Genomic DNA, 13139 nt, shown 5'->3' on the forward strand with positions numbered 1-13139 from the left:
CCACTAAGGCACTTTTGTTTCCCCTCCCCTCCCCCTCCAGGGGACATTTAGCAGTGCTGGAGACATTTTTAGTGTGGTGTCATAACAAGAGCAGAGGGCTACTGGCTTCCCGTGGGTAGAAGCCAGGGATGCTGTTCAGTATCCTACAATGTACAGGACATCCCCCCTCCACAGCCACCAATCATCTAGCCCGAAGTGCTAGTAGTGCTGAGATTGAGAACCTCTATCATAAATGTATCATTTTCTTCCAAAGGCTTTCTGTTTACTTTTAATAATAATATTTCTTGCCTCAAAGCCATCATCCTTATTTTAATTAAAAAAAATTTATTTAGACCAATGAAACTATAGACTCCAACACAACAAATTTGTAAGAATTATTATTTTGAAAACTCCTTATCTTTTCTAATTTGTAAAAAAATGAGTTACACTCTCATAAGTTCCATTAATAATAAATAACAAACGATAGTTCTTACATTCTCACTTTCTTTTTGTTGTTGTTGTTTGTTTTGTTTTTATAATGGTGTTATTTTTTTCCATTATAGCTGGTTTACAATGTTCTGTCAATTTCCTCCTGTACAGCAAGGTGACCCAGTCACACATACATGTATACATTCTTTTTTCTCACATTATCATGCTCCATCATAAGTGACTAGACATAGTTCCCAGTGCTACATAGCAGGATCTCATTGCTAATCCATTCCAGAGGCAATAGTTTGCATCCATTAACCTGAAACTCCCAATCCACCCCACTCCCTCCCCCTCCCCCTCGGCAACCACAAGTCTGTTCTCCATGTCCATGATTTTCTTTCCTGTGGAAAGGTTCATTTGACATTCTTGCTTTCTTAAATGTAGTGTGAAACAATCAAGATTAGTGCTTTGTAGACATATTTCAAAGAACATTCTCTTTTCCCAGAAAAAATGGATGACCTCACCAAGCAGCTCTTTGAAGATGTGCAGAAAGAAGAACGACAAAGAATGTATGAAATCTAGTTTGTCTCAAAGCCACTGCTCCCTTCTCTCTCTGCTGTTTTCTCTTTTGCCTCTCAGCTTGCAGGTAGCAGATCACAGACAGGAGAGCAGGGTGTGAATATTTTTAGAAAGTGAGAGACACCTTTGGAGAGCTTAGCCCCCATTGTGTACCTTTCAGACTCTGCACAGATTCTGGAGTCATGGGCACAGTGGACCACTGGGAATTTCTTGCTTTCCCATTATTGCCAAGCAGAAGTTCAGAGACTGCCACTTCTTTCAGCTTCTTTCAAGTCCATGAATGAAGATTATTGCGTCTTAAATACACCTCTCCCTTTCCCCAGCCCACTGTTGTATCTGTAAACTTGAACCTTGTCCTAGACACTAAGGGACATAACCTACCTCACAGAAATTAAGGCAGGTCCCCACGACCTTGTACTGAACCAGCCCCACCTTTCCTGTCTCAATATCAAACCTTTTGTTAAGGGCCGAGGGCTCCAGCCTGCGCTCCCCGCTCTTAAGAAGTCAACTCATAGGTTTTTAGATTTCCAGGTTGGGATGCATGGCAAGATGCTGGGGAGAGATGGAACATTCTTGGTGTGTCTCTATCAGGGGCTAGAAGGCACAGGAATGCTTAAAGTGGCAGGGTATACAACTTCCCTGTGAAGTTAGTTAGCAGGAGAGCCTGGGTCTGGGTGAGGGGGGATAGGATGCCAGGAAGTTAGAGGGAGTGTCACTAAAGAGCTCTAAGTGTTAACCAACAAGTAAAGTGTTTCATGATTTTATATTAGTTTTTTAATGTGTAGTTGATTTAGAATATTATATTAGTTTCAGGTTTACAGCATAGTAATTCAAAAATTTTATATGTTATACTCCATTTATAGTTATTATGAAATGTTAGCTATATTTGCTATGTTTTATAATATATCCTTGTAGCTTATTTGTTTTATACATAGCAGTTTGTACCTCTTAATCCCCTACCCCTGTTTTGTCCCTCCTTCCCACTGGTAACCACTAATTTGTTCTCTATGAGTCTGTTTTTGTTTTGTTCATTCATTTTATTTTTAAGATTCCACATATAAGTGTTAAGACAGCATTTGTCTTTCTCTGACTTACTTCACTGAGCATAATACCCACCATCCCACTTTGATCCATGTTGTTGCTGATGGAAAAACTTCATTCATTTTTATGGCTAAGTAATATTCCATTGCATATATATGCCACATCTTCTTTATCCATTCACCTTTGATGGACACTTGGGTTGCGTCCATGTTTTGGCTACTGTAAATAGTGCTGCTCTGAGCACTGGGGTGCATGTATCTTTTTTAATTAGTGTTTTAATTTTCTTCAGATACATAATCCAGCAGTGGAATTTCTGGATCATACCTACGTCAGTTTTTAAATAGAGATAGTTAACTTTTAACCTTGAAAAGTGTGTTTTTCTGTGAACTCTTAACTCTAGGAGAAGGGCTCAGTTGTTGATATTTCATGATATTCTGGGGCCACTTAGGAGTGAGGGCCACTAAGGAGTGATCATTTCCAGCAGGGCCTTGGAGAGCCAGCCTGAGGCCAGGTCACTTTGAGTTCTTTGCAGTCCTCATCAGCACTTGCCCAAGCTCAGGCTGATCCCTGGTCATCTGACTGGGGACTACTGGGCCCTATTGCAACCCTTGAGAGGCTCAAAGATCCCGCAAGCAGTGGGCACACTCCTGGTCAGTTTAGGCTACACGCTTAAGATTCTCTTTACATAAGATTTCTGGTTGCAATTGGCTTCTTTAGATGTATTTTCCTAGTCTCTTAGGAGCACTGTAGCTTCTATAAAAACTTGAGAAGAAAGTTTCAAAGTTTGTTAAAACCTATAAAAAGAAATGAGACAAAAACCTATTGGGAAGATGATGCTCTTGCTTGGTTTTCCCCTTTGTGCTATAAAAGCAAGTCATAAAATAGACTAAGTTGACAGCCCAGCAAGTGGAAAGATGACTTAATTAACTCACAAAGCTCCTAGAATGGCTTCAGTTCTGACTGGGCCCTGTGGGCCCTGCTGGGCTGGTCTAGGTTCTGTATCTCCCTTCAATTATTTTCTTGGTCAGTTATCTCATATTTAATTAAGCAATCATAAGGAATTAGCTTTCTGTGGCCTTTGGGGCACCGTTTGCTGAAGTTTGTTCTAAATGTTTGACCAGGAGTTCCCTCATGGCTCGGTGGAAATGAATCCGACCAGGGGCATGGTTTCAATCCCTGGCCTCGCTCAGTGGGTTAAGGATCCACTTAACTTGCCATGAGCTGTGGAGTATTGCAGATGCAGCTTACATCTGGCATTGCCATGGCTGTGGCCAGTGGCTACAGCTCTGACTGGACCCCTAGCCTGGGAACCTCCATATGCCACAGTGCAGCCCTGAAAAGACTAAATAAATAAAACTAAATGACTAATGGGCTGGACCCTGTGACATATTAAATGGCTACATTAACTTATTTAGGATTAAGTCAAACCACTCTAGGATCCTTGGCTCTGGACAGGGGACAGGACTTGGCAGGATGTGTGAAGGTCTTTGCTGAGGGAAGTGGTCCCTGTAGGGGACCTCATGGAATCAGGATGGCTTAGGGGATACAGGACCCCAACAACCACAGAGTTTTTTAAGTTCAGTCTCCCTCTCTTGTGTTTCTAGTATGTGATCACACAGAGCCACACTTCTCTGTTTAGGTAAGGTAAAAAAATACCTTAACCTAAGGGGACAGAAATCAGTGTGCTAAAAATAAGACCATTATCCTCCCTACGGGTCTTAACTTAGCTCCTCCTATCTGAGTCTTCTCTTATTTTCAAAATGATATGTTGTTCTAGTTCAAGGTAAAAACTTGAGAAACAATCCAACATTTTCTCTTGCTGCTCAGACTTCTTGAAAAAAGTTTTGAACTGAAAACACGAGACTATGAGGAGCAGATCCAGACCTTGAAAGAAGAAATTAAAGTTCTCAAGGATGAAAAACTGCACCTGCAGCATCAGCTGGAGGAAGAACAGGCCATGTCTGAGGGCCTCAAGGGAGAGGTGGCCCGGTTGAGCAAGCAGGCAAAGGTGGGAGCTGTTCCTGACTTTTCCATGGGCTCTTTGGCTGGCTCCTCTGACTTAAATGAGAGGAAGTGCCCAAGTGCCGGGGAAAGGCCAGAGGACCTGGATCCCTTCAGTTCTTCCAAATGTGGACCTCCTCCCCCACCTCCGGTGCCTTTGACTTAACAATGCTGATTTTCATGTTTTAAAAGTTAGCTTTCTAACTTTTTAAAAATTACATTTACATAAAATCGTTCAAATATGTAGACCTAGAGAATAGTTGCAAGTGAAATGATAGATTGATGTGACCCCCCCATTAGATAATCAATCCTGTTGTTATGTATCTGTAAATAACTGTATAAAAATTAAATTACCTTATCAGAATCTTCTATTTTAAAGGGTTATTAGAAAATCCACATAAGCAATGTTCCATACTTGGACAATCAAGGCTTAACTGAATTCCCTCCCTGCCAGAAAACACACACCTGTGTGTCCCTCTGTTCTTCAGTGCAAACCATTTCAGTGTAAGTTTGGAAAGCTTTTAAGCCTCCACCAAATGCATGAAACACAAGTTAGCAGGAGAATTAAGATCACACAGCTATCTTGTGTTAGCACCATGGAATAGCCATGCATGGTTTGGAAGGTGTGTCACGGAATCACACCTGGGTTGCTTCTGAATTTCTTAGCAGAACTGTCTGTATTCCCTGGGCCCTGGCCTCTTGTTTAAAAATAGTAGATTGGACTGTGGAATCAGGAAGGACCACGTATGCCTACAAGTGCTGCATTCTTAACTGACGTGTAAAACTGAGGTCAGTCTGTGATGTCATGTCGTCTGGCTACAGTCTGTATTTTGAGAAGTCATGCTGTGGCCCCTGGAGTGAGACACAAAATTAATCCCTCACTTCCTCTCTGGTACCTAAAACTATGGCCCAGACTGTCTAGTGCGGAACATTAAGGACATTGGTCTGACTTTTAAAGAAAATAAACCCATTATCATCATTACACGTTATAATCAGCCTCTCAAGTAAATACAAGCGTGACTTGAAACATTTACTGAAACATTACAAAGAGCAGGGCTTGAGGATGGACAGTCCTGGGTCCCTGTCAGCTCTTCATGTGACCCTGAACATGCCATTTGCCTTTGTGCAGCTTCAGTTTTCTAACCTAAAAAAGATCATTCAACTCACCTTATAGGCCCATTACAAGGATAAGGTCGTGTGTGTAAAATGATCAGTAAATGTTAGTTTGATCTCCCTTCTTATCCCCTGTGGAAACAAGAGCTGTGACCTTTAAACACTTAGGCTAACTGAGAAAATACGCAGGAGGGGTTGTTGTTCACTTCTGCATAGCTCCCACAGATACATAAGCACAAACCTGGGGTACCTACTGAGCTCACAGGTGAATATAGGCAGAATACAGCCTCTTCCCCACAACCAGAGCTGCCCGAGGTGGACCCCAGTCATGCCACCACCACCAACTCCCAGACCTCCAAGGTGTACCCTGGCCTTGCCACTGGGCCACATAGAAACGCAGCCAGGACCCAAATCCACAGTTACAAAGGTGGTGACTTTGCCCACTTGCTTGCATCCAAGTTTTCATGATACAGTGAAAGAACTTAGGCCCTGTGACTACTTCTCTCAGCTCCCTCACCGCCCCCTCCCCACCTAAAGCTTGTGGTAAGTACTTATTTTTTCCCTTTATAGCATAAGGAAGCTAATTCTACTCAGACAGTCAAGTATATCTGGGGAAATAACAGTATTTTGAGACGTTATTGTTTTGAGGCCAAGTTTTATGGGCAATGATGACTTAACAAGATTTTAACTAAGAAACTGCCATAAAAATAACTGGCACAGAAACAAAATACTATAGTAGTGTTCTCTTTGTCTGATATAAGTCATAATAGCTGTTTTTCTCTTCACTTGGTTCCATGATTGCTGGAATCCAGACAATCTCTGAGTTTGAAAAGGAGATAGAGCTACTTCAGACACAGAAGATAGACGTGGAAAAACATGTGCAGTCCCAGAAACGAGAAATGAGAGGTAACAAAAATATGAGTCATTGAGTCCATGGGGTGCAGGCTGAATTTATCATAGGTGTTAGCGCTAAGGCAACGTGTCCTTTGACTGGTCTGAGGTTGGTTGGTTAGCCGGCTAGTTGAAAATAAGGTAGGTTGAATAGCTGGTTTGTTTCATAGCTGGTAGGTTGGTTGGATAGCTGATAAATTGGTCAGCTGATGGGATAGTTAGCTGGAGAGTCTGTGGAGCTAGGCAAGTGGGCCCAAAAAAGGAAATGAGAAAAAAGTTATGCAAAAATGTAATTTATACCAGCTCTGCCTTTTCCTCTCAGAAAAGATGTCAGAAATCACCAAACAGCTTCTTGAGAGCTATGATGTTGAAGATGTAAGAAGCAGGTAATTTTTTTGTGTGTGTTACCAAGCATTTAGAAAGATGTAACACATGAGCAAGATGATTTTCTTACCCTCCTCATGTTGCAGGCTCTCTGTGGAAGATTTGGAACATTTAAATGAGGATGGAGAACTTTGGTTTGCTTATGAAGGACTAAAGAAAGCAACACGGTAAGAAACTTCTCTCAGCGTTCTTTGTGATTTTTCCAAGATAATGTACTACTGGATAATTAGGTTTATTTTACACAGATTTGATAGACAAAGTAAATTCCTTACATTAGAATGGTCTGATAATTCCTAGAAATATTTCTTCAAGGATTGAGTCATTACTTTAATATGAAGAACAGTCTCGGAGTTCCCGTCGTGGCGCAGTGGTTAACGAATCCGACTAGGAACCATGAGGTTGCGGGTTCGGTCCCTGCCCTTGCTCAGTGGGTTAACGATCCGGCGTTGCCGTGAGCTGTGGTGTAGGTTGCAGACGCGGCTCGGATCCCGCGTTGCTGTGGCTCTGGCGTAGGCCGGTGGCTGCAGCTCCGATTCGACCCCTAGCCTGGGAACCTCCATATGCCGCGGGAGCGGCCCAAGAAATAGCAACAACAACAACAACAACAAAAGACAAAAGACAAAAAATAAAATAAAATAAAATAAAAATAAAGAACAGTCTCTTTGTGGGATAAATGGCCAAGTAATAAAACCCATAATCTGTACATCTGAAGAGTGATTATATCAAATAAGTTAGTCAGTGTTGCTATAGTTATATAGCTATGTTTACATTTTAGGTGTTTTCTTTTTAAATTTATAAACTTTTTTGGAACAGTTTTAGGTTCACAGCAAAATCGAGTGGAAAGTACAAAGATCTCTCACATATTCCCTACCCCCAGGCACACACACACAGCCGTGATCAACATCTCTCACCAGAGGGTACATCTGTTAAAACTGATGAACCTACATTGATGTCGTTATCACCTAGGGTCAGTGTTCACACTGGGGTTATATATTCTATGGCTTTTGAAAAATGTGTAATAATGTATATCTTTATCATCGTTGTATCATACAGAACATGTTTTTTAAATATTAAAAATGTAATTTTAATAATATCTAAGATAAAATTTCTTATCATTAACTGCATATTAACACCACATAACACTTCCTAACTCTCTAGAAGGTTGTATATTCCTAATTCCATAGCCTGTAGCCACGCATGTATAAGTAAACTCTGTGCTTAGTGCCTCACTCTAATTGTGGGTTTTTATCACTGCTGTACCAGTACAGGCTCAGAGTCATCAGCACAGCAGGATAAAGACCGTGTGGTTAACTTCTTGATCCTTCCTCTAACAGTGTTTTGGAGAGCCATTTCCAGTCCCAGAAGGACTGCTATGAAAAGGAGATTGAAGCTCTGAACTTCAAAGTGGTGCATCTAAGTCAAGAAATCAACCACCTGCAGAAATTATTTAGAGAGGAGAATGACATCAATGAAAGTATCCGTCATGAAGTTACCAGGCTAACGTCAGAAAACATGGTATAGTCTCAGCCGTGGGCCCTAGTCGTGGCCATTATTCTAGAGATGTTATGCATTAGTTGAGTGCAATTGAGTTGCTCAAGGTGTAACATGAATTACATTTTCCAGGATAGAAGAAACTGGTTCAGAAGATAAAACCATACTATAACTCCAGGCTGGAAAGCATTTTAGGAGTGTTTACCATAGGAAGGGTCCAAATTCTCTGTGTGTGTGTTTTCTTTTTTTAAATTTTTTCTATTATAGTTGATTTACAGTGTTCTGTCAATTTCTACTCTACAGCAAAATGATCCAGTCATATATATATATATATATATATATATATATCCTTTTTCTCACACTATCCTTCATCGTGTTCCATCACAAGTGACTAGATATAGTTGCCTGTGCCATACAACAGGATCTCATTAGTTATCCACCCCTTGCATCTATTAACCCCAAACTCCCAGTTCCATCCCACTCCCTCTCCCTCCACCCTTGGCAACTACAAGTCAGTTCTCCAAGTCCGTGGGTTTCTTTTCTGTGGAAAGTTTCAATTGTGCTATATATATTAGATCCCAGATGTAAGTGATATCCTATCATATCATATTTGTCTTTCTCTTTCTGACTTCACTTAGTATGAGAGTTGCTAGTTCCATCCAAAATAATGGCATTATTTTGTTCTTTTTTATGGTTGAGTAGTATTCCATTGTGTTTATGTACCACATCTTAATCCATTCATCTGTCGATGGACATTTAAGTTGTTTCCATGTCTTGGCTATTGGGAATGGTGCTGCAATGAAAATATGGGTGCATGTGTCTTTTTCAAGGAGGGTTTTGTCCAGACATATGTCCAAGAGTGGGATTGCTGGGTCACATGGTAGTTCTATATTTAGTTTTCTGAGATCCCTCCATACTGTTTGCCATAGTGGTTGTATCAATTTACATTCCCACCAACAGTGTAGGAGGGCTCCCTTTTCTCCACACCCTGTCCAGCATTTGTTATTTGTGGACTTGTTAATGATGGCCATTCTGACATGTGTGAGGTGGTACCTCATAGTAGCTTTGATTTGCATTTCTCTAATAATCAGTGATGTTGAGCATTTTTTCATGTCCTCATTGGCCATCTGTTTATCTTTTTTTTTTTTTTTTTTTTTTTTGTCTTTTTTGTTGTTGTTGCTATTTCTTGGGCCGCTCCCGCAGCATATGGAGGTTCCCAGGCTAGGGGTCGAATCGGAGCTGTAGCCTACGCCAGAGGCACAGCAACGCAGGATCCGAGCCACGTCTGCAACCTACACCACAGCTCACGGCAACGCCGGATCGTTAACCCACTGAGCAAGGGCAGGGACCGAACCCGCAACCTCATGGTTCCTAGTCGGATTCGTTAACCACTGCGCCACGACGGGAACTCCCCTGTTTATCTTCTTAAGAGAAATGTCTATTCAGTTCTTTTGCCAATTTTTCAATTGGGTTGTTGGCTTTTTTGCTGTTGAGTTGTATAAGTTGTTTGTAGTTTTTAGAGATTAAGCTCTTGTCAGTTGCATCATTTGAAACTACTTTCTCCCATTCCATAGGTTGTCTTTCTATTTTTTTTAATGGTTTCCTTTGCTGTGCAAGAGCCCGTCAGTTTAATTAGGTCACATTGGTTTATTTTTGCTTTTATTTCTGTTGCCTTGGGAGACTGACCTAAGAAAACATTCGTAAGGTTGATATCAACATGCTTTGCGTATGTTCTCTCTAGGAGTTTAGTGGTATCTTGTCTTACGTTTAAGTCTTTAAACCATTCTGAGTTTATTTTCATGTACGCTGTGAGGGTGTGTTTCAGTTTCATTGATTTACATGCGGTTGTCCAGTTTTCCTAGCACCACTTGCTGAAAAGACTTGTCTTTTTCACATTTTGTATTCTTTCCTCCTTTGTCGAAGATTGACCATAGGTGTCTGGGTTTATTTCTGGGTTCTCTATTCTGTTCCATTGGTCTGTCTGTCTGTTTTGGTACCAGTACCACACTGTCTTGATGACTGTGGCTTTGTAATATTGTCTGAAGTCTGAGAGAGGTATGCCCCCTGCTTGGTTTGTGTTCCTCAGGATTGCTTTGGCAATTCTGGGTCTCTTACGGTTCCATATATATTTTTGGATAGTTTGTTCGAGTTATGTGAAAAATATCATGGGTAATTTGACAGGGATTGCATTGAATCTGTGGATTGCTTTGGATATTATGGCCATTTTTAAGGTATTAATTTTTCCAAGCTAGGAGCATGGAATATCTTTCCATTTCTTTGCATCCTCTTTAATTTCCTTGATTAATGCTTTACGGTTCTCAGCATATAAGTCTTTCACCTCCTTGATTGGGTTTATTCCCAGGTATTTAATTTTGGGGGGTGAGATTTTAAAAGGTATTGTATTTTTGTATCCCTTTTCTAATATTTCATTGTTAGTATACAGAAATGTGACTGATTTCTGAATGTTAATCTTATATCCTACTATTTTGCTGAATTTGTTGATCAGTTTGAGTAGTTTTCATGTGGAGTCCTTAGGGTTATCTATATATTGCATCATGTCATCTGCATACAGTGACAATTTTACCTCTTCTCTTCCATTTTAGATGCCTTTTATTTCTTTTGTTTGATTGCTGTGGCTAGGACTTCCAAAACCTATGTTGAATAAAAGTGGTGAGAGCAGGCATCCCTCTCCCTTCTTACTGTTCTGTTGGCTTCCAGGACACCACACACTCACAGGCTTCTCATCCTGCCTCAATGGCTGCTCCTTCTCAACTTCTTTACTGGCATGTCCTCCTGTGCCTAGCCTGGAAACATTAGGAAATGTCAGGGCTGTGTCAGCACGTGAAGAGATGTTACCCCAGGCATAGCAGACCTGCAGCACAGTTAATGATTGCACATCTTTATTGTCCTTGGGTGAGACTTTAATGAGAAATTTGCAGTGAGATCCAACTGCACCATCAAACAAGTGTTTTTTTTTTTTTTTTTTTCATCTTTTTAGGGCTGCACCTGCAGCATATGGAGGTACCCAGGCTAGGGGTCAAATCGGAGCTGTAGCTGCCAGCCTATGCCATAGCCACAGCAATGTGGAATCTGAGCCACATCTGCGACCTATACCACAGCTCGTAGCAACGCCAGATCCTTAACCTACTGAACAAGGCCAGGGATCGAGCCCATGGCCTCATGGATACTAGTCAGGTTCATTAACCACTGAGCCACGATAGGAACTCCCAAACAAGTATTCTTCATTTGGACTTCAGAGGCATGGGTGTTTTTATAAACTCATAGCGGACTGAGGATTAGAAATGATGAACATTTGTAGATATATATATAGCTAGACAAAGAGAATTATGTAACATGATGGATCATTCCAGACCTTGGCTAACAGAACAGTGCACAGCCTGGAATTCAAAGGGCACAGGGGGACCCTTTTGAGAAGATGCTCCTGTTTCTAGATGAGATTATGTCTCTAGGCCTGGACCAAAGAGACTGGCTGCCATTTCTACACATCATCCTCCCTCCACTTGGCAGGGTGTTCCTGTATGCGCTCCCAGATAGGATACCTCCTTCTCTCCAGGAGACCTCAGTGATGTGGAGGGTCATAGCTGTGTGAGAGCCACTCGCTCTGAGCATGCTGGTATTTGTTGTGACTAGATAGGTCCTGAGATAAAAACAATGACATCCATCCGGTCCAATGCTTTGGCTAGCCCTCTTATACAACTGCATTAAGCACAGGCTCCATGGGGTTAAACAGCTAGTTTGCTTCTGAGTCACTCTGGGATTTTAAAGTTTATACATGAAAGTATTTTATATTCTAATATCTCTACTCCTCCTCTAAAGATGATACCAGACTTTAAACAGCAAATTTCAGAACTGGAGAAACAGAAGCAAGATCTTGAAATTCGCCTGAATGAACAAACTGAAAACATGAAAGGTAATTGGAACCCTTATGAACCTGCTTCTAGAAAATGGTTTTCTGTACCCAGGGAATGATAGAAAAGTCATTGTACCCAGGAGTCTTAAACTCCGATTCTTCCTGTGGCCAAACAGGTATAATAAATGTGAGAAGTCAGCTAGGTGGATGGTACAGTGTGGTGCATGGACATTTCAAGGTGGCAACAACCTCCACGTTCCATTAATTGTTGCCAAATAGGAATTTGGGCCCCAATATTGCTTGGTATTCCTATTTTTTAAAGAAAAACAAGAAATTCAAATTTTTATGTAAAATATCACAATTTAAAAATAATGGCTTGAAAAGTTTTAAAGTGTTGTTCAGAACAAAAAAAACTAATCTCTAGCTGGATACAGCTTACATCATTCCTGATAACTGAAAATATGAAAATATAACAAAACCCAAATCAGAATGCAGTGATATGGCCCCCAAAGTAGTGACAGTTGTTTCATCATCATAGGAAAACTAGAAGAATTGTCTAATCAATTGAATCGCAATCGAGAAGAGGAAGGAACACAAAGAAAGTAAGTGTTAACATGTATGTATCTCAAGTCTATGCTCATATAATGCTTTTCTTTTCTGAAACTGTGCCAGATACCAAGATAGTTACTAAGTTAAAAAAGAAAGGTGTTAGCATTCAAATGTGGAGAAATACTTGTGTATACATACACACCCTTCTCTGGGAATATATATGAGAAACAAAACAGACAACACTGGTTGCCTGCAAGGAGAGCAACTGGATGGCTGGTGCACAGGGTGGAGACTTACTTTTCATGTACCCCCTTTATTCTCTTAAGATGCTATGTCATATGCAGGAATTATCAAAAAATAATTGATAATTCTTCAAAAAAACTGGTAAGATTGTATGAGAGAGAACAGTTTTGCTCTCAGCAGACCACCTAGGGTAAGGCTTAAAATCGCTGTTGAAGAAGAATCTTTAGGAATTCCTCTGTGGCTCAGCAGGTTAGGGACCCAGCCTTATCACTGCTGTGGTTTGGGTTTGATCCCTGGCCCAGAAACCTCCACATGCCATGGGCCCAGCCAAAAAAAGAAAAAAAGTCTTCATTGACAATCGCCCCAAATTACATCCTAACCAATAGAGGCCCTGGTGGAGCTTCATAAAGAAAATGTTTGCTGCCAACTTGTTGAGATACTTTTTTAAAAAAATGTTTTTGAAGCTTTCAATTCTTTTGTAATAAAATATAGATTTAGTTATTTATACATAACTCAAATTAGAATTACAATTTTAGAATTTCACATTCATTAATAAGGTATCATTTTG

General features: G+C 40.7%; 1 protein-coding gene across 2 annotated transcripts in view; it reads left to right on the forward strand.

The window, feature by feature from the left end:
• The window catches only part of MYO5C (myosin VC), a 129146-nt gene that overhangs the window by 86753 nt on the left and 29254 nt on the right, over positions 1 to 13139 (forward strand). For both annotated transcript variants that reach the window (XM_021095283.1, XM_005659597.3), the window contains exons 24-31: positions 914 to 977; positions 3856 to 4036; positions 5955 to 6048; positions 6356 to 6419; positions 6504 to 6584; positions 7752 to 7932; positions 11746 to 11839; positions 12318 to 12381. In XM_021095283.1, the coding sequence (XP_020950942.1) occupies positions 914 to 977; positions 3856 to 4036; positions 5955 to 6048; positions 6356 to 6419; positions 6504 to 6584; positions 7752 to 7932; positions 11746 to 11839; positions 12318 to 12381 (823 nt within the window). The remainder of the gene's footprint in view (positions 1 to 913; positions 978 to 3855; positions 4037 to 5954; positions 6049 to 6355; positions 6420 to 6503; positions 6585 to 7751; positions 7933 to 11745; positions 11840 to 12317; positions 12382 to 13139) is intronic.

The sequence above is a fragment of the Sus scrofa genome, chromosome 1 (assembly GCF_000003025.6).
Source record: "Sus scrofa isolate TJ Tabasco breed Duroc chromosome 1, Sscrofa11.1, whole genome shotgun sequence".
Lineage (NCBI taxonomy): Eukaryota > Metazoa > Chordata > Mammalia > Artiodactyla > Suidae > Sus > Sus scrofa.